The sequence below is a fragment of the Macrotis lagotis genome, chromosome 1 (genome assembly GCF_037893015.1).
Source record: "Macrotis lagotis isolate mMagLag1 chromosome 1, bilby.v1.9.chrom.fasta, whole genome shotgun sequence".
NCBI classification, from domain to species: domain Eukaryota; kingdom Metazoa; phylum Chordata; class Mammalia; order Peramelemorphia; family Peramelidae; genus Macrotis; species Macrotis lagotis.
Genome location: NC_133658.1, coordinates 527,576,189 through 527,603,503, shown reverse-complemented (window position 1 = coordinate 527,603,503; position 27,315 = coordinate 527,576,189). Strand labels below are relative to the sequence as shown.

The 27,315-nt window shown below is 32.3% G+C and overlaps 1 protein-coding gene across 1 annotated transcript; it reads right to left on the bottom strand.

Annotated features, from left to right (window-relative positions):
* Positions 1–102: 102 nt before the first annotated feature.
* On the bottom strand, positions 103–25,658 carry LOC141505161 (uncharacterized). The gene is made up of 9 exons (XM_074210725.1): positions 25,614–25,658; positions 24,737–24,793; positions 23,374–23,414; positions 21,591–21,696; positions 17,747–17,862; positions 16,684–16,780; positions 5,909–6,024; positions 4,848–4,944; positions 103–674 (listed from the first exon to the last, which is right to left on the bottom strand). Exons 1-9 carry the CDS (start codon positions 25,656–25,658, stop codon positions 504–506), a joined length of 846 nt encoding a protein of 281 aa, XP_074066826.1. The 3' UTR covers positions 103–503.
* Positions 25,659–27,315: the final 1,657 nt, after the last annotated feature.

The following is a 27,315-nucleotide window of genomic DNA, read 5'->3' as shown; positions in this document are numbered from 1 at the left end:
CTTACATTGCTGTTTCTGATATTAATATTTTGCAAAGATAATTTCTGTAAGAGCATCATAGCAAATATAAACTACAGAGATATAGGTAATCGCAGTAAAATTAAATCTAATTTAAATGGGAGTAATTCTTCAAAAAGGAAAACTTAAATAATGAATATCTTATAGTAATCAAAAATATTTTGTGAGACTGATTCACAATGTATTTCACAAAATGTTTTATGAAAACTTCCTCATAAACAACAATTTCCGGTAGGCAATGGTGAGGAAGATGACAATCATGCAGGCCAAGTCAACATTGTTCTGCCACAAACCCCAGTCAGAGAGGTCAATGCCTTTGTTCCTCAAAAAGTCTTCTCCAGAGCATATTGCATATTCACAGGTCCTGCTGGGAGTTGTTGTTTTGCTATTGGGACAAAAGTTTTGGCCCATAAATTCATTATATTGTAGAGCTGTATAACAATTATCGAGGAATGCTGAAATATTGTAGCCATGAAAGCCAGGGCTCAGCAGTTTGGAGATTGACCAAAAACCCCGCAAATATCATCATGAAAATGAATGGGATGGTCATTAAGATATTGGCCACAGAAACCACACTCTGACCTGCAGCGATAGGCAGAGCCATAGAACTGGCTGTGTAGGAGGATTGGCGAAGATGAGAAAAAGTCAAATGACACCTGTTGGAAGAAAGAATATTGTGTGTTGTTAGTATATTGATAGGTTACTTGAATTTGTCCAACAATATTGCAACAAATCCTATACAAATTCTACAAAAGAAAGAATTAAAGGACAAATTGAAGTATTATATCATTATAATCATAGAGTATCATTTTTTAACATAAGAAATCATACAATTGAGAAAGTTTCATCATACATAGGAAGACCCTGAATATTGATGCAGAGTGAAATGAGCTGAAGTAGGACATGAATAATTTTATGAACCTGACTATCTCAGTGAGTACTGATACAGATAGACAGAGGCCTTACTGACTGGTCACTCTCACAGGAGAGCCAAGAGGAGGACCTGAGATAAGTTCTCAAAATGAACTTAAAAATCACCAGCACAGAAACATGAAGATTAAGAAATTATCTCCCCCACCTAGAGACTACTATTTCATTCTATCACATAATTTAACAGCCAAGAAATAAGCCTCTAAAATGAGTAAAAAAAATAGAAAAAACTAGGCCATAGATAACTACTGGAATGATATCGATTTCAAATTCAGTAAAAGAAAGTGAAGTTAAAGCAGCTACTTCTACTTCAAAAATATTTGTAAAATGGACACATAAAGAATATTTGGAAGAACTTAAAAGGACTTTAATCTCAAATAAGAGAGGTATGAGAGGGGGAAATTTAATTAGAGTAAGGAAAAAAATTAAGAAATTTATGAAAAGAGTCTACTGAGTAGATAAAGAGATCGAAAACTTTCAAAAGTAAATAACTGTAGTGTGGCTAGGATGCATAGTGGATAGAGCACTAACTCTGGAGTCAGGAATACCTGAGTTCTAATCTGGCCTCAGACACTTAACATTTGCCTAGCTCTGTGAGCTTGGGCAAGTCACTTAACCCTATTTCCTTAAATTAAAAATAATAAAACAAAAGTCCATACCAAAAACTTGTAATCAAAAAACATAATTTAAAAAAATTAGAAATGAGCAAGGGGAAGCTAATGACTTTATAGAGAAACAAAGAATTTTTTTTAATATAATGAGAAGTAGTAGAAGAATATGGGAAATATCCCATTGGGGGAAAAAACTACTAACCTGGCAAACAGATTAAGTAAAGGATAGACTGGTAAGAAAGAAGCATGTAAAAATTGTTGGTCTATCTGAAAATTATAATCAAAAAATGAGTCTAGAAATTATACACTAGAACTTATGATGAAAGATGAATATTATAGCTAAGTTTCAAAGTCCTCAAATCAAAGAAAAAATATGACAAACAACAAGAAAGAAACAATTTAAGATCTATGGAGCTACAGTCAAGATAAACCAAAATTTAAGCTTTAAAAGAACAAAGGGTATGGAACATACTACTCTAAAGAGCACAAGAGTTGGGTTTGCAATCAAGAATATCTTACCCAGAAATGATGAATATAATTCTGTCTTGGGAAAAATAGATATTTACCTAATTAAAATAGGACTTTCAAGTATTCTTGAGAAAAAGACCAGAAATGAACATCTGACCCATAAGAATTGGGAGAAAATTATTAAACAAGAGAGACCAAATATAAAAGATTTAATAAGGTTAAACTGGTTGATTCTTTTACAGGAAACCATTACCTGGAACTCTTAAGAAAATGTTAGCATTACTAAAATAATTTAAAAAGCATTCATAGATGCATTTTGTCAAAAGCTTTTTTCTGAATCTATAGGGAAAATTATATAATTACATACACTCGATTTTATTATTGACATGGTCATGTATTCTGATAGTTTTCTTCACTCTGCATTCTTGTTATGAATCACATCTGGTTCTAGTGCATAATTCTTTATGATATATTAATGCTTTAATCTTCTTGCTTGAATTTCATTAATTTTGTGTCAATCTTCATTATTACAATAGGATGAAAATTTAAAAATATTCATTAGTGAAATTGGTCTAGTTTCTTTGTTTTGACTTTTCCAGGTTTTGCAGCGTCATAAAAGAATTAGATTTATTTTGCCTATTTTTACAAACAGTTTATATAGTATTTAAATTGTCCAAATACTTGATCAAATTCACTTGTGAATCTATTGGGTACTGGGAATTTTTTCTTAGGGAATTATCAAATAGCTTGATAAATTTCATTTTCTAAGTTAAGTGTTCTGTTTTATATTTCTAATAATCCAGATAATTTTTATTTTGGAAAATATTCATCCATTTTCTTTAGACTGGCAGATTTACTGGCATGTAATTGAACAAATTAGAAATAATTGGGTTTTTTTCTTCATTGGTAGAAAATTGAGTATTTAAAACTTTGATACTAGTAACTTCTTTATTTTAAAATTGAGACTAACCAGTGCTTTATTTATTTTATTATTTTCTTTATAAGACCAGTTTTTTATTTTTATGTTCAATCAATTTTTTTACTTTAAATATAATTAATCTCTGACTTTCAGGATTTCTAATTTGGTGTTTAGTTGAAGATTTCATTTTTTTTTTAAATTTTTCTAACATTTTTAGTTACATATCAACATCTTTATCTGCTCTCTACTGATTTAAACTACTAAATGCTGCATTTGTTCCATTCCATAAATTTTGATATGCTGTCTCATTGTCATTCATTGTCATTTTTAAAGGAAATTTGACTATTTTAAAGCACTCATTTTTTAGATTTAGTTTCCAATTATTTTTTTTACTCTATCTATCCAAGACCGTATTGTTTAAAAAAGATACACTTCATTCTGCTTTTCTGAACCTTGTTTTGGAGGATTTTAAGCCCTCCTATATTGCCAATTTGGATTGGTGCCATACGCTGCTAAGAAAAATTTATATTCCTTCCTATTCCCATTCAATTTTCTCTAGGGATCATTATATTCACTTATTCTAAAATTCAATGTACATCCTTACCTTTTTCCTATTTGTTCTTGGGTTAACAGTTATCTAATTTAGAGAGGGGTAAATGGAATTCCTCTACTTGTATACTTTTGCTTATTAAATTTTCTCTGGTGGTCATTATATCTAACTTTTCTAAAATTCTATTTACCTCTACATTTTTTGCTGGACAAGTTGATTATTGTAAACCTAGCTGCTTTGCCCTTTGGAATATCATATTCTAAATCTGAAGAATCTATTAAATCTTGTGTTATCCTGAATATAACTGCACAATATTCGGATTATTTCTGACTGTATGTGACCTGAGAACTTTGGAAATGGGCTATGATAGTAATGGAGTATTGGGGGGCTTTTTTGAGGCAGGGTTGGAATTTCAGGAGATGAGAGGTAGATTCTTTTAAATTTGTATTTTACCATCCAGTATAAAGATATTAGGGTACTTTTCCTTAATTTATTGAAATATGTGGTCCAGGTTCTTTTTAATATCAGATACAAATGTTCTCTCAATCTGTTTCCCTTAACAGTTGTTTCTTTAATGATATGTTACACATTTTATTTTTTATTCTTTTGATCTTTTTGTGTTTCAAGATATCTCAATGGAGCCATTAACTTCAAGTTGCCCAGTTTTATTTTTTAAGGAGTTGTTTGCTAAAGTGAATTTTTGCACATTTTTGAATCAATCCTTTTTTTGTTTTTCCTTTATCCAACTTTGAACATGTTCTTCATGATTCTCTAGCATTGCTTTTATTTCTTTCCCCAATTTATCTTTTTCCTCATTTGAGTTTTTAGAAACCATATTAAGTTCCTCCCGGAGTTAATTTTCAGCTTGAGACCAATTCGTATTTTTCTTTCAGAGTTTGCATCATTGCTTTTCTCTTGTGAATTTGTATCTTGAACTTCCCTATCACTGTAGTCAGTTTCTGTGGTCAAGTTGCTTTTTGTTTGTGTGTGTTTGTTTTTTTTGCTAATTTTCTAGCTTAATTTTTTATTAAGTTTTCTATGTTATAGTGGAAGTCTGCTTCTGTGCTGGAGGAATAACTGGCTCAAGTTTCTGGAGTAGGGATATAGGCCCTTGTTCTGGTCTAGTAAGGGGGTCATGGGGCTAATGCTGCTAGGCTCTGCCAGGTGCTACCAGTATTCTCTACTCTTCACTCTTTAGGTAAGTTTGTTCTTTTGTACACTGATGGGTAATTATGATAGAATATCTCCCACCACACCTTAAACTACAATTTTCTAATTCAAATTACAAATAAACTTATCACTTGGTTAATTAAAATGAGGTGACACACATGCATAAATTTTCATGACTTACCTTTACTTCATTTTCTTCCTTCATGTATATATTATTTAATTGCTTGTCATGATTTTGAAAATGAAAGAAGCTCAGGAAATTGCATCCTTTTATATTTCTAGAATCAGTCAAAGTTTGGAGAAAAATAGTTACAAAAGAAAATAGAGTCTACTATTATCTAAACAGTTCCTTAAAGCACACTATAAAAAAAAATCCTCAATTTCAGCTCTCAAAAAAGACAAAGTCACATGTCAAAGACATGTGAGGCTGCGAATTTTGTAGAATATATGTCTATCATATAGGTATACGTATGTCTAAATCAATATATGAACAAGGGAAGGGGTGGAACCTAATCAAAGAAAATGTAAAAAAGTGAAGATATAAAAACCGATTAATTAATTATATGTGTATGTATGTAAATGGTACAGGATCATATTTCTGTTGCCTTTTTCCTCTTCTACAATTAATATTCAATTTGCTTTTTTTTTTAGGTTTTTGCAAGGCAAATGGGATTAAGTGGCTTGCCCAAGGCCACACATCTAGGTCATTATTAAGTGCCTGAGGAGGGATTTGAACTCAGTACTCCTGACTCCAGGGCTGGTGCTCTATCTACTGTGCAACATAGCCACCCTGTCAATTTGCTTTTTAAGGAATGTAGAAGGATTGATTTATTGTTGAAAGTAACCGTGAATGTCAACTGATAAAATATTCTCATTTTAGAGATGAGAAATCAATCCTAATGATCTGAAATGACTTGATTAAAAAACACACAGAAAGAAGTGGTAGGACTGTGATTTGAAACTAGATTTTTCAGCTTTTAAATCCTCTACTCTTTCCTCTCTGCCACAGTTACCAAGCTCAAATAAAAATGAATATTTGTGGGTTGCCTCCATAGTTCATGTGTTTGACACCTCTCCTGGCCAGTAACCATTTGAGGAAATTGTGAACCACTTTAACCTTTAAAGGAACAGAAAGATTTTCTAATTTAAATGAAAAATATAACAAGATGATAACCAAACAGGTACAGGACCCAAAAGATCATTAAGAATTGTGTTATTTGTATTAGAAAGCACATATCTTACAGGAACCAGGAATGTTTCCTTTTCTTTCTTATTACTGTAGGTTTGACTCTGCTAATTTCTTCTTCTTCTTTTACCGTTAATTTATTTTGTTGTTCTTCTATGCTTGATTTTGGCACCTATGAATGTGAATAGTTCAGTGAGTAACAGTACAAGTCCATTATGGATAATACTAGAGAAACTAGTTGGACTTAATTTGTCTCTGATTGCTAACCAACAACTAGACATCATGCATTGTGAAGAACCTGGAGCACTGAGAATGACCATGGGACCTGCAGTCTTAGCTGGAGAGTTAATTAGATGAGTGTCTGCTTTTTCTCACCCCCAAAGTGGATTCCTTTTAGGACTAACCATCTGTGATAACTATAAAGAAAATGACAGCTACCTGCCTTGGCAGTCGAAAAAAAAGAGAGCTGGATTTAAGATAAAAAATTATAATTCAGTCAGCCAAAGAATGATGCACCTAACCCCAACTTATCAGTTTTTAGTTATTACTTATTCAGCACTATTTACTATTCTAGACCTAGAATTGCAAAACTGCACCAAATTATTGTTAGAAATCATAGTGATGTTCCAAAAGTTCTCAGATTCAGAATAGAAAAATAATCCATGTAATTTCTGCTTTTTCCTAGCAAGTTTTCTCTACAAGTTGTCAATCACATGCAACTAACAAAGATGCCTTTTAATCATTTTCCAACAAAAACACATATGTATATATGTATAAGTATATTATATAGACAAATGGAAAGAAACAGCATTCATATAAAAGATGATCTTCTAAAGCACTACAGTTAAGAAAATTTAGTTAAAAACGAATCGTTTATTTTAAGAAACACTTTTGTTAAGCTAATCACACAATTTACAGATCACCAATAAAACTATTTTTTTTTTGGAAATAAAGCTAAACGATTGTACTTTATTTACGTAAAAGAGACAGAAGTTAAAGAAGCATGGACATTGTATCTTGAAAACTAGAAAAAAAGAAATTATGAATTTACAAGATGAGAAAAGAATGCAAAGGTTCCTGTACTTGACCTCCTGAAACTAAAGTCTGAACATGATATTTACATTGATTCAATTTCATTTTCACAGGATTCAGAAAAATTAGAATAGCCTGTTAATATTTTGGAAATTCCAAAATCTATCCTCTCACTTGCAACCTATCATCAGTTTAGTTCAACTACAAAACTTATAAATCATTATTGCTTTACTCTTTATTCCAATGAGTAAAATCTTGATTAAGATCAAAGATAGATTTATTTTATGAAAATCCACACTTATTTTTCATGATCTTTTCGCTTCTTGACAGCTGCTCATTCACTGTTCCAAATTCACTTCTACTATCATTGGCCAAAGTCAAAAGAGGCTCCAGCTGGAACCTTTCTCTCCTGTGTGATTTTTGTTTAGAACAAAAATCCTTTTTGAAACAAACTTGGTTGCGATGTGGTGATTACCTTCTTTGACACACACACACACACACACACACACACACACACACACAAAATATATGTATATATATATACATATATATACACATATATATATATATATATATATATATATCTTTTTGAGTATTTTTCCACTATCAAATGTCTGTTCATTTAAATCTGTGCAAAAGGCAAGAAAAAAGTTTTCTCAGTAATTCTGAAAGAGAATAGAGCATTTGATGTTGTATTTACTTTTCATATGAGATTAAAAAGGAAACTGGTTTAAAAAGTGAGTTTTCCAAGGTTTCACATAAGTTAACAAGTATTGCCACTGTCAATCTTCCTAAACGCCCTTTTTCCCAAACTCCATCATAGGACAGATTATGGTGAAATTCATCAGAAAGACAGATGGAGAATCCCAAGTTAGAATTTGTACATTCAATTTCAATAGCATATTAGGTCAGGTTCAACTCTTAGTGAAATCTTGTGACTTTATTCTTTTCTAAATAGTAGTTTTTAATGTTTACTTGAGTTTTCTTTTAGGGTTAGTATTGAGGATACTGCAGTAGAGTCCTGCTCCAAAAAAAAGTAAATACTTCCTGTAGTTTCTTGAAAATAGTAAAGACTCTGAGAACAGGAGGATTCTGGGCAATCAGGTCTTTCATAATATTAAATTTGTTGTGGGGGAAAAGACACGTGCCATAGAATAATGAAGGTAATCCTGAATCTTTGTCCTCTTTATAATATATATTGAAAATGGATTTTTCCCCCACAGATGATGGGGAATATGATCCTGGCTCATTCATTCACTATTTAGAACAACTTGAACAAGTAATGTCTTTTTCAGAATCCTGCTTTTGTCCTCTATATAATCAGAATAATGGTATTTAGGTAACCTCCAGCACAGAGTTGTCATGAGAATAAAATAAGAAAATATGAATTAGAGAAAACATTTGTAATTAAAATAATCAGGATAAATTTGTGTTCTTATTGTAGCACCCATAATATTAACCAAAAGTTTAGCAGGATTTATCTTGACTACAGGAAATTCACAAATTTGTTGAATATTTTTTTCTTTCTTTGGCTCATTGCTAACTAACTTCAAGGGTTGAACCTGTCTTCTATTGGTCTGTTTCTGTTTCTCTGTGTGTGTGTGTGTGTGTGTGTGTGTGTGTGCATGCATGTGTTTGTGTGTGTGTGTGTGTGTGTGTAGAAGTGAATGCACATGTGAATTTCTATTTTCTTTTTGCCACAAATTGTACCATTAGAAAGGCAGAGGGGAAACTTTAATGTTAGTCATTTACCTTTTGTTTCTTGTTATTGTGAGCTACATGCATAAAATATAGATATCATAATCTCCAATTCTAAGGTTTCAAAAGAAGCCCATTTATTATTGTGAGGAAATTAACAAGAAACTCTTTGAAAAAATCACATCCCTCTTTATAATATAAGAGGTAATTAAATATTATTGTTTGTTTAAAAATAGAATCATTTGGACTTGCTCATTCCATCAGCACAACAATCAGGGTCAATTTTGGTCTATCTGCATTGGAGAATACTATCAGTATCCAGAGAAAGAATTTTGCAGTTTAAAGAAAGACCAAAGACTATTACTTTTAATTCAGGGAAAAAACCATTATCTTATAATGTAATTTTGCTATCTCTTTTACTTTATTTTTCTTCCTTAAGGATATGATTTCTCTCTCATCACATTCAAGGTAGATCAATGTATGCCATGGAAACAATGTAAAGACTAACAGACTGGCTTCTGTGGGCGGTGGGGGGTGGGAAGTAAGATTAGGAGGGAAATTGTAAAACTCAAAATAAATTCAAATCTTTCTTAGAAAAAGAATAGAATCCTAGCTTTTCAACAAAAGTCAACAAGCATTTTTAAGAGTCTACATTGTTCCACACATTAAAAGCACTGAGAATACAAAGACAGAAAAAAAGTCAAGCCTGTTTTCAAAGAAGTCACAGAGGGAAGATGATATGTTTCAAAATGTCTTAAGAAAACCTTTTGGAAACTAGGAAGTCATCCTACACGTATATCCCTCATTGACTTGCTCATTGATACTCAGTTGGAAACTTCCTCATCTGTCTTTAGACCTTTCCTCTTCATTATCTGTATTCATAATTTATCTGAGGAGACCAAAAGAATGTTGATCAACTAAAATGGAGTGTACTTACAGAATGATAATAGACTTAAGAGTCAACACCATTTCTTTTAGCTGGAATGAAAAGTCATATAGGGATAGTCATATAGGGCTGCACATGGGTATAATGTTGATCAACAGAAAAAATGTTGGAAACTAGAACTGTTTTCACATGGCTGATGGTTAGTCATGGTGGAAGGAAGAAAAAGATCTTGTCTGCATAGATGGAAAGATCACTGAATGATAAGCCATGGGAAAAATGTCATTTTTATTATAAGCTGAAATCTGCCTCAAAGTTAATTATTTATTAAGACAATGGACTAGATGTTGAGGTAATGAATTCCCTGTCACTGCAGATTTTGGGTGAGAAAGTAGACAACATTTAATCTTAGGTGCTGGACAAATTTATGTAGCAGTTGAGGGACAACAGAAGAAAATTATCTATATATCTTCCAAATTGATTACCACCAGGTCAAGGGATTATGGCTATTAAGAAGTCAAAAGCCACTATCTATATTACTAGGTTAAGAAGAGAAAACAATCATTCACTACACATTCAATAAGGGAAGGACCTTTCCTCTCTTTTGTCAGAAAATCCCAGGTACTTATATTTTTTTATGCAGGGATATAGGTCCATTAGGAAATCCTAGGAGGTGCTGGTGGGGGGAAGGAAGTGAGATTGGGGAAAAAATTATAAAACTCAAAATTATTTTTAAAAAGAAAAGAAAATCCTTGGAGGAAATTTTCCATTCATTAACTGGTTGTCATGTGTATGTATGCATTTTTTCTCTTTAACTTGCCTAACTCAAAATGAAAGAAAAGTTAGATTCAAATAAATGAAATTGGAAAAATTATGAAATGAAAAAATGAAAAATTATTTCCCATCTTCAGAAATGCCTTTTTTTTGAAACTAATTATCCATGTTTTAAAATAAAACCTGTCAACCCATCTTGACAGTCAATATGGTAGTTTGGTTACTTTTTTTTGTAAAGTTGTCCTAGATTTTCGATTATAGAGTTGTCTAATTTTGATTGTAAGAAAGGGCCACCCCAAAGGCACCATAAGGATTACCTCAATTCACCATCAAATTATGAAGTCAATGATTAACAAACAAAAGCCAAGATCAAATTATAGGTTCAGTAATAAGGAATCATGTGCAAGAAACAAGTGAAACTTTCAAAGACTGAATTGAAAAGCTTTTGATATTTCCTCATGACTTTCAATGCCATCACCTTCCCACTCCCTTATGTTATTAATTTATGATTCTTTTCCCTTGCATTTAATCTTGTACTTGTTTATCCAGGGTCAGCTTCTCCCACTCCTATTGGAATAGCTTCCCACCTGCACCCTACTATGTCCAGAATCATGATTCAAAAATGAGTATTTATCTCTTCCTGTATTTTCTTTTTGACATTTACGGGTCAAAGGGATTAAGCTACTTGCCCAAGGTCACACAGTTAATGATTTTTAAGTTTCTGCAGTTGAACTTGAACTCCGGTCTTCCTGAATCCACGGCCGGTGCTCTATCCACTTTGCAACCTAGCAGCTAGTGCTACATATTTCTGAACTCTGTCGATACCTTCATTCTTAACTTCTGGTAAATTGATGTTCCAATTTAATAGACAAAGTGACTAAAATAATTTATCATCATCAGGAAGAAGAAAGGACAATGGGTTTAGTTGAATAGTAATAGGTTCTAATATCGATTTTTGTCTAGGACTATACGATCTTGGCAATTTACTTAACTCTAATTTTTTTTCCTTTGCAAAAGTGGAATGATCCATAATTATCCACACCTTCATACCCCCATACTCAAATTTTTATAGGAATACTACAGATTCAAATGTTTAAAGGAAGAAATCCTAAATTCTATTAATGTATAAATGGATTACTCCTCCAAATAACTAAGAAGTAGAAATTACATATTAAATCATGTCTAATGTTCTACCTCAAACCCAGGAGGATTGACAAAGATGAGAAAAAAGTCAAATGACACCTGTTGGAAGAAGAATATTGTGTGCTGTTGGTATACCGATAGGTCACTTGAATTTGTCTAACAATTTTGCAATAAATCCTATACAAATTCTACAAAAGAAAGAATTAAAGGACAAATTGAAGTATTATATTATTATAATAATGGAGTATCATTTTTACCATAAGACATCATAAAAATGAGAAAACTTCATCATACATAGGAAGACCCTGAATACTGATGCAGAGTGAAATGAGCTGATATAGGATAATGAATAATTTTATGAACCTGACTATCTCAGTGAGTGCTGGTGTAGATAGGCAGAGGCCCTACTGACTTTGGTCACTCTCTCAGGAGAGCCAAGAGGAGGACCTATGATAAATTCTCAAATAGAACTCAAAAACCACCAGCACAGAAACATGAAGCTTAAGAAATTAACTCCCACACCTAGAGACACGATTCAATTCTATCACATAGTTAACAGACAAGTAATAAGCCTCTAAAATGAGTAAGAAAAAGAGAAAAAACTAGGCTATAGATAACTACTGGGATGATACAGATTTCAAATTCAGAAAAAGAAAGTGAAGTTAAAGCGGCTACTTCTACTTCAAAAATGTATGCAAAATGGACACAGAAAGAATATTTGGAAGGACTTTGAACTCAAATAAGAGGGGTACAAGAGAGGAGAAATTTAATTAGATTGAGAAAAAAATTAAGAAATTTATAAAAAGAGTGTACCAAAATAGATTGAAAATGTTCAAAAGAAAATAACTGTAGGGGTGGCCAGATGTCATAGTGGATAGAGCACTAACCCTGGAGTCAGGTATACCTGAGTTCCAGTATGGCCTCAGACACTTAACATTTGCCTAGCTCTGTGAGCTTGGGCAAGTCACTTAACCCTATTTCCTTAAATTAAAAATAATAAAACAAAGGTCCATACCAAAAACTTGTAATCAAAAAAATAAATTTAAAAAATGAGAAATGAGCAAGGGGAAGCTAATGACTTTAAGGAGAAGCAAAGCTTATTTATACAAAAATAAAAAATAAATAGTGGAAGAGAATGTGAAATATCCCATTGAAAAAAAAAAAAACTACTAACCTGGAAAACAGATTGATTAAAAGAGAGACGGGCAAGAATGAAGTATATAAAAATTGTTGGTCTATCTGAAAATTATAATCAATAAATGAATCTAGACATTATACACTAGAACTTATGTTGAAAGATGAAGAATAGCTAAGTTTCAAAGCCCTCAAATCAAAGAAAAAATATGACAACCAACAAGAAATCAACAATTTAAGGTCTATAAGTGCTACATTAAAGATAACCAAAGGGTAACCTTTAAAATACCAAAGGGCATGGAACATGTTATTCCAAAGAGCACAAGAGTTTCGTTTCCAATCAAGAATATCTTACCCAGGAATGATGAATATAATTCTGAATGGGCAAAAATATATATTTACCTAATTAAATTAGGACTTTCAAGTATTCTTGTTTAAAAGACCAGAAATGAACATCTGACCCACAAGAATTGGGAGATACTTAGCTAAACAAGAGAGACCAAATATAAAAGATTTATAAAGGTCAAAGTGGTTGCTTCTTTTACAGGAAACCATTAACTGAAACTCTTAAGAAAATATTAGCATTACTAAAACAATTTAAAAAGCATTCATAGATGTATTTTGTCAAAAGCTTTTTTCTGAATCTATAGGGAAAATTATATAATTACATACTTTATTGATTTTATTATTGACATGGTCGTGTATTCTGATAGTTTTCTTCACTCTGCATTCTTGTTATAAATCCAATCTGGTTCTAGTGCTTAATTCTTTTTGAAATATAATTGCTTTAATCTTCTTGCTTGAATTTAATTTTTTGTGTCAATATTCATTAATTACAAAAGGATGAAAATTAAAAAAAATATTCATTAGGGAAATTGGTCTAGTTTCTCTGTTTTGACTTTTCCAGGTTTTGCTGTGTCATAAAAGAATTAGATCTGTTTTGCCTGTTTTTTCAAGTAGTTAATATAGTATTTAAATTGTCCAAATACTTGCTTGAATTCACTTGTCAATCTATTTGGTGCTTTGAATTTTGTCTTAAGGAATTCTCTAATAGCTTGGTTACTTTCATTTTCTAAGTTAAGTGTTCTGTTTTATTTTTCTAATAATCTAGGTAACTTTTTACTTTGGAAAATATTCATCCATTTTGTTTAGATTGGCAGATTTACTAGCATGTAAATGAACAATTTAGAAATAATTGTTATTTATTTCTTCATTGGTACCAAACTGAATATTTCAAATTTTGATAGTAATAATTTTATTTTTATTTCTTTTTTCAAAAAATAGATTAACCATTGGTTTCCTGTCTTATTTTCTTTATAATGCCAGCTTTTTTCCCCCCTTTAAGTTCAATGACATTTTTTATTTAAATTTAATTATTCTCTGACATTCAGGATTTCCAATTTGTTGTTTAATTGAAGATTTTAATTTTTTAAATTTTTCTTACATTTCTAGTTACATATCAACATATATAACTGCTCTCCACTTTGCCGATTTAAACTACTAAGTATTGCATTTATTCCATTCCATACATTTTTATATGCTGTCTCATTGTCATTCTTTTTAATGAAATTTGATTATTTTAACCTCTCATTTTTTAGATTTAGTTTCCAATTATTTTTTAATTTATCTTTCAAAGACCCTTTATTGAATGTAATTTTTATTTTACTGTGTTTTGAAAAAGATACACTTAATTCTGCTTTTCTGAACCTTCTGAGGTTTTCAAGCCTTCCTATATTGCCAGTTTGGATTGCTGCCATACAGTGCTAAGAAAAATTTATATTCCTTTCTATTCCATTCAATTTTCTCTAGGGATCATTATATTCATTTATTCTAAAATTCAATGTACATCCTTAACATTTTCCTCTTTGCTCTTTGGTTAAGAGTTATCTAATTTTGAGAGGGGAAAGTTGAATTCCTCCACTTGTATACTTCGGCAGTTTCTTCCTTTAACTCACTTAACATCTGCTTTGAAAATTTTGATCCTATTCCATTTGATGCATATTTAATAAATATTGATATTACACCATTGTTAATAGTACTTTTTAAAATAAGTTGTGGTTTCCTTATCTTTTTTAATTAAATCTCTTTTTGCTTTCATTTTTTGTAAGAGATCATGCTTGTTATCCCTGGTTTTTTCTTTAGTGGAAGCATAACAGATTCTCCTTCAAATCCATATCATCTCTACCTTTCTGTTTCGGATGTTTCTGTTATAAATATTATAAGATTTTGCATTTTAATCATCTCTGCTTTCCATTTATGTTTTATGGGTGAGTTCATCCAATATATTTTGACCATTCTGATTACTGTGTATATCCCTCCACACTGTTTTTCACTTCTCTTTTATTTCTATCACACATGTTTTTCCTCTCAAGTTTATATTTCTGACCACTGCAGACCCCAGTGTGCCATGCCTTCTATCTCTGTCCCCCCCTTTTTTATCTTCTTCCCCTTCTACTTCCCTGTGAAGTAAAATAGATTCTTCATGGAACAGTGTGTGTTATTTCGCTTTTGACTCAATGCTGATGAGAGCAAGGCTCAAGCATGCCCATGCCTGCTCCTATCTTGCCCTCTTCTTCGAAACCTTTCATGCCACTTTCATGTGAAATAATCAATACCTCTCCCTTCCTGCTCCTTCTGAACGCAATTCTCCCATTTTCTATATCACCCCCTTGTATAACACGCCTTTTTTTACATCATCCTATCACCCTAGACAAGCTTATAAACCTACCCCTTCATTATATGTAGACTCCGAAGTCATTCAATAGTAATATATTTCTTAAAAATTACAACTATCAGCTTCCCATCCAGGAATGTTAAACAGTTTAACCTTATTGAATTCCTTATGTATTCTCATTCTTGTTTACATTTTCATGCTCCATATTTGAATATCAAATTTTCTATTCAAATCTAATCTTTTTATCCAAAGAGTCCTCTATTTCAATAAATGCTCATTCAATTGTCTCTGCAGATCATTATATCGAACTTATCTAAAATTCTATTTACCTCTACCATTTTGTTGCTGAACAGGTTGATTATTGTAAACCAAGCTGCTTTGCCCTTTAGAATATCATATTCTAAATCTGAAGAATCTATTGAATCCTATGTTATCCTGAATATAATTCCATAATATTTGACTATTTCTGACTGCATGTGATCAAAGCTCTTTGACCTGGGAACTTTGGAAAAGGGCTATGATAGTACTGGAGTATTGGGGAGCTTTTTTGAGGGTGGTGGGATCTCAGGAAATGACTGATGGATTCTTTTCAATTTGTATTTTACCATCCAGTACAAAGATATGAGGGTACTTTACATTAAATTATTAAAATATGCAGTCCGGGTACTTTTTAACATCAGGACTTTCAGACATAAATTTTCTCTTAATCTGTTTCCCTGAACAGTTGTTTCTTTAATGATATATTACACATTTTATTTTTTATTCTTTTGACTTTTTGTGTTTCATGATGTCTCAATCCCAGTTTTTAATTTTTAAGTTGTTTGCTAAAGTGAATTTTTGCACATTTTTGAATCAGTCCTTTGTTTTTCCTTTATGCAACTTTGAACAATTTCTTCATGATTCTCTAGCATTGCCTTAATTTCGTTCCCCAATTTTTCTGTTTTCTCATTTGATTTTTAGAATCCTTATTAATTTCTTCCCAGACTTAATTTTCAGCTTGAGACCAATTCGCATTTTTCTTTGAGGCTTTGCATCATTGCTTTTCTCTTGTGAATTTGTATCTTGATCTTCCCTGTCACTGTAGTCAATTTCTGTGGTCAAGTTGCTTTTTGTTTGTGTGTGGTTTTTTGCTAATTTTCTAGCGTAATTTTTTAAGTTTTCTATGTTATAGTGGAGGTCTGTTTCTATGCTGGAGGAATAACTGGCTCAATTTTCTGGAGTGGGAATATAGGCCCTTGCTCTGGCCTTTTCAAGGAATTCATGGGGCTAATGCTGCTAGGATCTGCCAGGTGCTACCAGTATTCACCACTCTTCACTCCTGAGGTAAGCTTGTTCTTTTGTACACTGATGAGCAATTATGATAGAATACGTACCCCCTCCTTAAGCTACAGTTTTCTAATTCAATTTACAAATAAACTTATTATTTGGTAATTAAAATGAGGTCACACATATGCATAAATTTTCATGACAAATTTAACAAAATGAAAATTTACCTTTTCTTCAGTCTCTTCCTTCATGTATATATTATTTAATTGCTTGTCATCATTTTGAAAATGAAAGAAGCTCAGGCAATTGCATCCTTTTATATTTCTAGAATCATTCAAAGTTTGGAGAAAAATAGTTACAAAACAAAACAGAGTCTACTATGATCTAAACAGTTCCTTAAAGCACACTATAAAAAAATTCATGAATTTCAGTTCTCAAAAAAGACAATGTGATGTTGTGAATATATGTTTTGTAGAATATATGTTTATCTTATACGTATACATATGTCTAAATCAATATGTGAACAAGGGAAGGGGTAGAACCTAATCTAACAAATGTAAAAAAGTGAACATATAAAAGCCAATTAATTAATTAATTATGTATCTATGTAAATGTCACAGGATCCTCTTTCTGTTGCCTCTGTCCTCTTCTACAATTAATATTCTATTTGCTTTTTTTTAGGTTTTTGCAAGGCAAATGGGATTAAGTGGCTTGCCCAAGGCCACACACCTAGGTTATTATTAAGTGCCTGAGGTGCGATTTTAACTCAGGTACTCCTGACTCCAGGGCTGGTGCTCTATCTACTGTGCCACATAGCCACCCAGTCGATTTGCTTTTTAAGGAATGGAGAAGTATTGATTTATTGTTGAAAGTAACTGTGGATGTCAACTGATAAAATATTCTCATTTTAGAGATAAGAAATCAATCCTAATGATATGAAATGACATGATTAAAATCACACAGAAAGAAGTGGTAGGACTGTGATTTGAAACTAGATTTTCAGCTTTTAAATCCTCTACTCTTTCCTCTCTGCCACAGTTACCAAGCTCAAATAAAAATGAATCTTTGTGGGTTGCCTCCATAGTTCATGTGTTGGACACCTCTTCTTGCCAGAAGCAATTTGAGGAAATTGTGAACCCCTTTTAATATTTAAAGGAACAGTAAGATTTTCTAATTTAAATGAAAAATATAACAAGATGATAACCAAACAGGTACAGGACCCAACAGAAATGTATGAATTTTTTGTTCATTAAGAATTGTGTTATTTGTATTACAAAGCATATATCTTACTGGAACCAGGAATGTTTCCTTTTCTTTCTTATTACTGTAGCTTTGACTCTGCTAATTTCTTTTTCTTCTTCTACCATTAATTTATTTTGTTGTTCTTCTATGCTTGATTTTGGCACCTATGAATGGGAATAGTTCAGTGAGTAACAGTACAAGTCTATTACTGACAATACTAAGAGAAACTAGTAGCACTTATTTGTCTCTGATTGCTAACCAACAACTAGACATCATGCATGGTGAAGAACCTGGAGCACCGAGAATGACCAGGGGAACTGCAGTCTTAGCTAGAGAGTGAATTAGATGAGTGTTTGCTTTTTCTCACTCTGAAAGTGGATTCCTTTTAGGATTAAACATCTGTGATAACTATAAAGAAAATGACAGCTACTGCATTGGCAGTCTAAAACAAAGACAGCTGGATTTACGATAAAAAAATTATGATTCAGTCAGCCAAAGTATGATGCAACTAACCCCAAATTATCAGATTTTAGCTATTAGTTATTCAGCACTATTTACTATTCTAGACCTAGAATTGCAAAACTGAACCAAATTATTGTTAGAAATGATAGTGATGCTCCAAAAGTTCTCAGATTCAGAATACAAAAGAAATCTAGGTAATTTCTAGTGTTTCCTAGCAAGTCTTCTCTACAAGTTGTCAATCAAATGCAACTAACAAAGACCCCTTCTTAATCATTTCCAACAAAGATAAAAGCTAAACTATTGTGCTTTATTTATGTAAAAGAGCCAGAAGTTAAAGAAGCATGGACATTATATCTTGAAAACTAGAAAAAAAGAAATTATGAATTTACAAGATCAGAAAAGAATGCAAATATTCCTGTACTTGACCTCCTGAAACTAAAGGTTGAATATGATATTTACATTGATTCAATTTCATTTTCATAGGATTCAGAAAAACTAGAATAGCCTGTTAATATTTTGGAGATTCCAAAATCTATCCTCTCACTTGTAACCTATCCTCAGTTTAGATGAAGTACAAAACTTATAAATTATTATTGCTTTAATCTTTATCCCAAAGAGTAAAATGTGGATTAAGATCAAAAATAGATTTATTTTATGAAAATCCACCCTTATTTTTCATGTTCTTTTCACTTCTTGACATCTGCCCATTCACTGTTCCAAATTCACTTCTACTATCATTTGTCAAAGTCAACAGAGGCTCCACCTGGAGCCTTTCTCTCCTGTGTGATTTTTGTTCAGAACAAAGCCCATTTTTAAAAAAATTTTGGTTGCAATGTGGTGATGACCTTCTTTGATATATATGTATATATATATATATATGTGTGTGTGTGTGTGTGTGTGTGTGTGTGTGTGTGTGTGTGTGTGTATGTGTGTGTATAGCTTTTTGAGAATTTTTCTGCTGTCAAATGTCTGTTCATGTAAATCTGTGCAAAAGGCAAGACAAGTGTTTTCTCAGTAATTCTGAAAGAGAATAGAGCATTTGATGTTATATTTACTTTTCATATGAGATTAAAAACAAAACTGATTTAAAAAGTGAGTTGTCCAAGGTTTCACATAAATAACAAGTATTGCCACAGTCAATCTTCCTAAAAGCCCCTTTTCCCAAACTCTATTATAGGACAGATTATGGTGAAATTCATCAGAAAAACAGATGGAGAATCCCAAGTTAGAATTTGTACATTCAATTCCAATAGCATATTAGGTCAGGTTCAACTCTTAGTGAAATCTTGTGACTTTATTCTTTTCTATATCGTAGTTTTTATGTTTACTTGAGTTTTCTTTTAGGATTAGTATTGTGGATACTCCAGTAGACTCCTGCTCCAAAAAACTAAATACTTCCTGTAGTCTCTTGAAAATAGTAAAGACTCTTAGAATAGGAGGATTCTTTGCAATCAAGTCTTTCATAATATTAAATTTGTTGTGGGGAAAAGATACGTGCCATAGAATAATGAAGGTAATCCTGAATCTTTGTCCTCTTTATAACAGATATTGAAAATGGATTTTTCCCCATAGATGATGGGGAATATGATCCTGGCTCATTCATTCACTATTTAGAACAACTTGAACACGTAATGTCTTTTTCTCAGAAACCTGCTTTTTTCCTCTATATAATCAGAATAATGGTATTTAGGTAACCTCCAGCACAGAGTTGTCATGAGAATAAAATAAGAAAATATGAATTAGAGAAAACATTTGTAATTAAAATAATCAGGATAAATTCATGTTCTTATTGTAGCACCCATAACATTAACCAAAAATTTAGCAGGATTTATATTGACTACAGGTAATTCAGAAATTTGTTGAATATTTTTTTCTTTCTTTGGCTCATTGGTAACTAACTTCAAGGATTGAACCTGGCTTCTGTGTTTGTTTGTCTTTTTCTGTTTCTATGTCTCTGTGTGTTTGTGTGTATGTGTGTGTGTGTTTGTGTGTGTGTAGAAGTGAATGCACATGTGAATTTCTATTTTCTTTTCACCACAGATTGTACCATTAGAAAGGCAGAGTGGAAACATTATGGTTAGCCATTTACCTTTTGTTTCTTGTTATTGTGAGCTACATGCAAAAAATATAGACATCATAATCTCCAATTCTAAGGTTTCAAAAGAAGCTCATTTATTATTGTGAGGAAATTAACAAGAAACTCTTTGAAAAAATCACATTCCTCTTTATAATATAAGAGGTAATTATATATTAGTTTGTTTTAAAAATAGAATCATTTGGACTTGCTCATTCCATCAGCACAACAATCAGGGTCAATTTTGGTCTATCTGCATTGGAGAATACCATCAGTATCCAGAGAAAGAATTGTGTAGTTTAAACAAAGACCAAAGACTATTACTTTTAATTCAGGAAAAAAACCCATTATCTTATAATGTAATTTTGCTATCTCTTTTACTTTATTTTTCTTCCTTAAGGATAAGATTTCTTTCTCATCACATTCAAGGTAGATCAATGTATGCCATGGAAACTATGTAAAGACTAACAGACTTCCTTCTGTGGGTGGTGGGGAGTGGTAAATAAGATTAGGAGGGAAATTGTAAAACTCAAAATAAATTCAAATCTTTCTTAGAAAAAGAATAGAATCTTAGTTTTTCAACAAAAGTCAACAAGCATTTATTAAAAGTCTACATTGTTCCAGACATTAAAAGCACTGAGGATACAAAGACAGAAAAAAAGTCAAGCCCTGTTTTCAAAGAAGTCACAGAGGGAAGATGATATGTTTCAAAATGTCTTAAGAAAAGCTTTTTGAAACCAGGAAGTCATTCTACATGTATATCCCTCATTGACTTGCTCATTGATACTCAGGTAAAAACTTCCTCATCTGTCTTTAGATCTTTTCTCTTCATTATCTGTATTCATAATTTGTCTGAGGAGACCAAAAGAATGTTGATCAACTAAAATGGAGTGTACTTACAGAACAATAATAGAGTTAAGAGTCAACACCATTTCCTTTTGATGGAATGAAAAGGCATATAGGGATAGTCATATAGAGGTGAACATGGGTATAATGTTGATCAGCAGAAGGACCGTTTCTTCCTCTTGGAAGAGAATAATGTTGGGACTATAGATGAGAAAGTTTTGTTTGTCATTGTTGCTTATCTCATTTGGTAGTACAAAAGATAACTCAATAGTAAGAGTGGGAGTGCATATGGAAAAAGACTAGGATGGAAATCCCTAAGGCATGAAAATGAAATTACATAAAGCAATAATGAAAAAAATACATGGTAAAGCAATATAGTGATTTACTAGTATTTAAGATTGTACAGACTTAAAAAGGAAACTTTTTGAAAAGAACAAATTAATTTTAACATCTTGTGATGAAAACAAAAATTTTGAATTTTTATACCATTTGATTTGATTCATATAATACCTGAACTGTGATTGAATCCATTAAATATTTCTTCCTTTCCCCTGAGAGCTTCAGGAGTATGAAGAATTCTGTCTTGACTTCAGATAATTCTTGTCCACTTTCAAGTCTAGGTTAAAAATACCCACATGTAATTTGTATATTTAGAATAAGATATCTTTATGGAAACAAACGGAATAGGCAAATGTACATAAACCTTTAATATTCAAAAATTTCTTTAGTTTCAAGTAGCAATTATTTACAAAGAAAAAACAAATTTAAAAATCCAAATGAAAAGTCAGAGGTTTGCTTAAGATTTGATGGGACATTCAGAAAAAAAGGTGCAAATGGATTTTTAACATCCTGTGAGTTACTGAACAGAAAAGAAGGATCACACATATCTAGGAAAAGAAAGTAGAAAGGAAAAATGGGGAGCAAGAAAGTCAATTTAAAAAAATATTCCATTCAGTTAATATCTTAGTTATGGGAACCTTTGCATGGCAATACAGAAAGAAATATTAGAAGATAAACTGAGAGAGAACAAATGATAGGAGGGGTGGGAAGAAAAAATCCACAACATATTATTTGAAATGTTCTGGGTAAGCAGCTAAAGAAATAAATTCTTTAACAATTTAGGAAGCAGGGAAAATTCTAAAAATGTGTATGTGGGTTGGAATGGGGTGTAGGTAAATAGGTGTAAAAGAAGCATTGAGTCTCAGCCTTAGAAACAGAATATTTCTTATGAAGAAGTTAAGATACTGAAGGATAAAGTTTTACATTATTTCTGCTTATTGTTTTTATTTTAATTTTTGGCTTTTCAAGTCTACATGACAAATAGTTTAATCTCAGGGAGATTTCCACTTTAGAATTCAGAACTATTATCATAAATAATTTCATTTCACTCTTGTAGCTAATTCTTACAAATTAAAAGTCTGACAATTTGGCAATCAGGTGGTATTCTTATTTTTTCACTTTTCTTTAAAAGTACTTTATCTCCCCTCTAATCAAATTGGAGTTAAGAAATAATTTGAATATAACTTCCTCTGACTAGGAAGTCCTACACTGAAACAGTAGTTGTTTTTAAGTCAAATTTCAATTATCTCTAAAGATAGCTTCAAAGTTTCTATGGCTAACATTCATATAAATTTTTTTTTAGGTTTTTGAAAGGCAAATGGTGTTAAGTGGCTTGCCCAAGGCCACACAGCTATGTATTGATTGTCTGAGGTTGGATTTGTACTTAGGTACTCCTGACTTCAGGGCCAGTGATCTATCCATTGTGCCACCTAGCCACCTCTCATTCCTCTCAATTTTTTAAAAACTTTTTTTAAAGTTTTGATTTCTAAATTTTACGACCAACTATTTTTCTCCCCTTCCTGCTCCCCTGAGATAGTAAGCAATCAGATATGGATTGCATATAAGCAATTATGTAAAATATTTCCTTATTATTCATTTTTTGTAAGATGACCAGAATTGAAAAAATTTACTAAATAACATGTTTTGGTCTGTATTCAATAAAAATCAATTCTTTCTTTGGAAAAAAGATAGTAGTCTTCATCAATAGTCCTTGGGGTTGTTTTGGGTCAGAGTACTGCTAAGAATAGCTATGTCTTTAACAAGCAGGTATGAATACACTGGGATACACTGGTAACTGTAGTCATAACCCAGTACACAGAAGGCTCAGGACATAGGGTCATCTTCTCACTGGAAGTTGGATTTGGCAGCCCTTTTTAAAAGACCCTTTTAAAGATTGTTTCTGCTCTTATGCTGTGAGAAAGAGTCTAGAAAAGGTTAAAAATTGTCTGCTTACCCAATCCTGGTCTGATTGCTGAGATAGACAAGTATCACACCCTGTGGTGGAAACAAAAAAAAAAAAGATGTATAAAAACTTCTTCAAAAATGATCGCACTCACCATCAATACATGAGATGTATATGTGCTGAGACAGGAAAAAAATGCATTAGACCTGAAATACAAAACAGCTCTTGTAACAGAACTCAACAGGTGTCGCATTCAAATAACAGCCCTGAATGAAAAATAAATAAAGTGGCTACAATGAAGGGGGAAAATGTGAAGCTGAGAGATGTTTTACAAGTAAAACTAATGTAGTCAACATGCTTGCAGTTCTACCAAAAAAAAGTGAACAACAGACTCATGACAATGCCATTGCCACTTGCAGGAAAACGCCTTCTCACCATCATCATTGTCTATGTCCCCATGACAAATTGATGAAGTCAAAGACAAATTTTCTGATGACCTGGAGACACTTATTATCAGTGTGCCTCTTAGAATCTACGATGATCCCAAGAGCAGAGGGAGGCAATGACACAAACTCTCTAAGTTCAACTTAATTTTATCAACCTTAGACCTACGTTCTTTCAATTTTATCAACTTTTCCCACTGTCTCTTTACCAATTCCTGTTATATTATATGTATCAAGCAAAGCTCACCTCTCCCTATTTTCTGCATCAATATCATTTATATTTGTCATTAATTGACTATTGCAGCAATACCAACACCACAAACTTGATAATGTAAAAATTTGTTCTGCTTTCCATATTCCTTCTTTGGTTTACATTAAAATTGTTCCCTAGAAAAAAAGCTGCACATTATTCTATACATATTTTTAAAATCTGATTAACTTCCATAATAAACTATTTTAGCTCAACTTTCCCATACAGCTAAGTATCTTAAACTGTCTACTTTAGTAGAATCCTTTGAGACTTGTGTTGTCAGCTGAAGTTGCCCTAAAAATACAGTATTTTATTGTTCTGCTATCTTTTTTTAACTCCTTATTTGATAGATCACAGATAATTTCTTAAACAGATCACCTATAATTTCTTAAAAGTCTTCATTAAGTCCAGAGAGGTTTTTAAGGTATTTACATATCTAAATTAACTGAGGATAGCAAGAATGAAAAGATTAATAGTATCTGTAAACTACTTTATTTAAGATTAGATTTACCTTAAGAGGGAAGGGAAAGTGGAGGGGGGAAAGGAAGACTGATCAATGAGTACTTTAGAGATGAAGAAAATGTCCTTTTCACCAAGGCCATTGCAGGAATTCAAAATGAATATTGAGTGTCTGAATGAGATGAGTAAACAAGACAAGTACTGAGCTTTTTGTTTATTTTGGCCAGAAGAGCCAAACATTATCATTATTTGATTAGCTTACATGGGTCTCTTTCAAACAATCTGGGATGAAGATGCCACACACCCTATTCCAAAGCACCTGCAGGAGACATGTTTAAGATGAACACTTGAGTAATAACACAATTCATTTCATTAGAAGATCACCTCTATCAGTGGGATTGCAGTATCCTAATGATATCATACAAAAGTCACTTGAATAATGCTTTAAAGTTTTCAGAGTGTTTTACAAATATCTTATTTGAACCTTAGAACCAAATTCAAGAAGTAGGTGCTATTATTTTATTTTATAAAGGAGAAAAACTATACAATACTCTACCCACTGCACACCTTGCTGCAAATAGATTGATTTGGAACATTAAGTATTCAATCCAAAAGTGTGAACAGGAGATATATTAATTGTATCTTTAGACCACAACAACTTGTACCTAATAAGTTTTCAACAAATAAAATCTATACCATCTTAAGTCATTCCAGTGAACTTCCGTGGATTCCTGTGGATTTATCTGTGGGTACAATATAGTGAGTTAACTACTGGGATCTCTGAGATCTCTAGAATCTTATCATCTTAAAACATTGTCTCATTGTATCAGTGAGTTTTCTTAAGAGTTAATACAAATTTATAAATAACAAAGCATAAATAGTTAATGAGAAAAATAGACCCTACAGAAATTGAAATATTGTCTTATGGAAGATTCAAATTGTCATTCCACAACACTCCACTCCATAAAAAAATTCTCAACATACTAAAACATAACCCACTAACCCGCAATATACAAATTCCAAAACAAAACAATCCATAGCAAGGCAATAGGCATTCCACAACACCAACATCTGGAGCAAATCACTCTATAACTCAATTTCTCAAACTGCCACCATCCAAACCAGAAGACATGTCCTACCTCCGTGGTTTTCTTTTCAGAAATGTTTTCTTCAAGAATTCCCATCTCTTAGTTACCACCCTCCCCCCCCCCCCCATGCTACCTTGGTGATACAGAATGTCATCATAGATGTTCTATGGTTCAATCAACAACTGCTTAGCCTCTTAAAGGAGTATTCAAGCCTTTATGCAAAGTGGAAATCAATTCTCATTTTCTCTAGTGCTTATATTAGTCAACCAGCAGCCAAAACATTCCAATAATTGATAGATATCCCAGTCTTCCAGTGTTCACCTAATCTTTCACTTTTATACCTTTATACATTTGATATGCAGACATCTTTGTTTCCAGATGGACTTCATCTAATTTCACATTCTAAATTTCAGAACAAGTTTCCCTATCACAAAGTACCTCCCAATCTACTCAACAGCTAGTCTGTTACATTGTAGGCATCAAGCTAGTTGCTTCAGGTAAACAACCATGATACCAGTCTCTGCCCTCAAGTTTCTTATCGTTTATCCTGAGGGCTCAAACACAGGGTCAGAATCTATATGCCGGACCAGATTAAAATGTAATTGGGAAATATTTAACAAATAATATGTGGTTCTCTAAATCAATATGAGGCCCATAGTGTACCATATGCATGATTTACTTTCCTCCATTTCTACTTTAATTTGACACCTTTGATTAAATAATGATAACATATATGTGCAAATATTAGGTATTTGTATAAATACTTAAGGTAACTGGGAGGAGGTTGTTAGTAGTTGAGGCATCAAAAAATACTTCACAGAAATTTTGGCGCTTGAGCTGAAACTTTAAATCAACTAAGAAGAGAATTAATGCATGAACATTTATCTATAACAATTTGACAACAAAACTTTGCCTTTAGGGATAATATTCCCCATTCCTAGAATAACTGGAATCTTGTTCTCGGTATGAATATCTGAAGATGAAACTTCCAATTAATTCTGGGATGACAAAAGTGAGTAACAAAATGTGCAAGATATGAGTTTGTTTGTATTCAACCCTAATTTCTGTCTACAGATTGTACATTTTCCAGATGTTAGCAAATAAAGAACTCTCAGGGACCAAGAAGATCCAGAAAGCAGTTATCTGAGCTGAGCAGAGATGTGTCAGCCTAGATTTCTTTAGCTTGACCAGCAACAGCTGATGGAGCCACAACAACCCAAACACATTCCTGATTGCTTCAGAAAGTTCTGCCCTGTTAATCCCTTGAGTTCTGTTAACCCTGAAAATACCAAAGAACTCACTGAGGTTATAGGTAAAAATTCTTCTTTATTTCTTTGCAGAAAGGAAACTAGACACAGATAGCAACCAGGCAAAGCCTTGATATACATACTTGTGATTAGACACAGAATCACACAGCAAGGGGTAACAACAGTGACTGTGAAATGAGGTGTTTCTAGAGACAAAACATCCAATCATAATAAGGATTTATGAGACATGGTTCCTGCTGGTGCTTGTTCAAATTGAGGGATCATTAGTTTTAAGATTTAGCTGAGTTGGGGCAGCTAGGTGGCTTGGTGAATAAAGCACTGGTCCTGGAGTCAGGAGTACATGGGTTCAAATCCAGCCTCAGACACTTAATAATTACATAGCTGTGTGGCCTTGGGCAAGCCACTTAACTCCATTTGCCTTACAAAAAATACAGATTTAGCTGAGTGCCAAGGATTGTCAATATGTGTCTTTAGTAGTTGCTCAT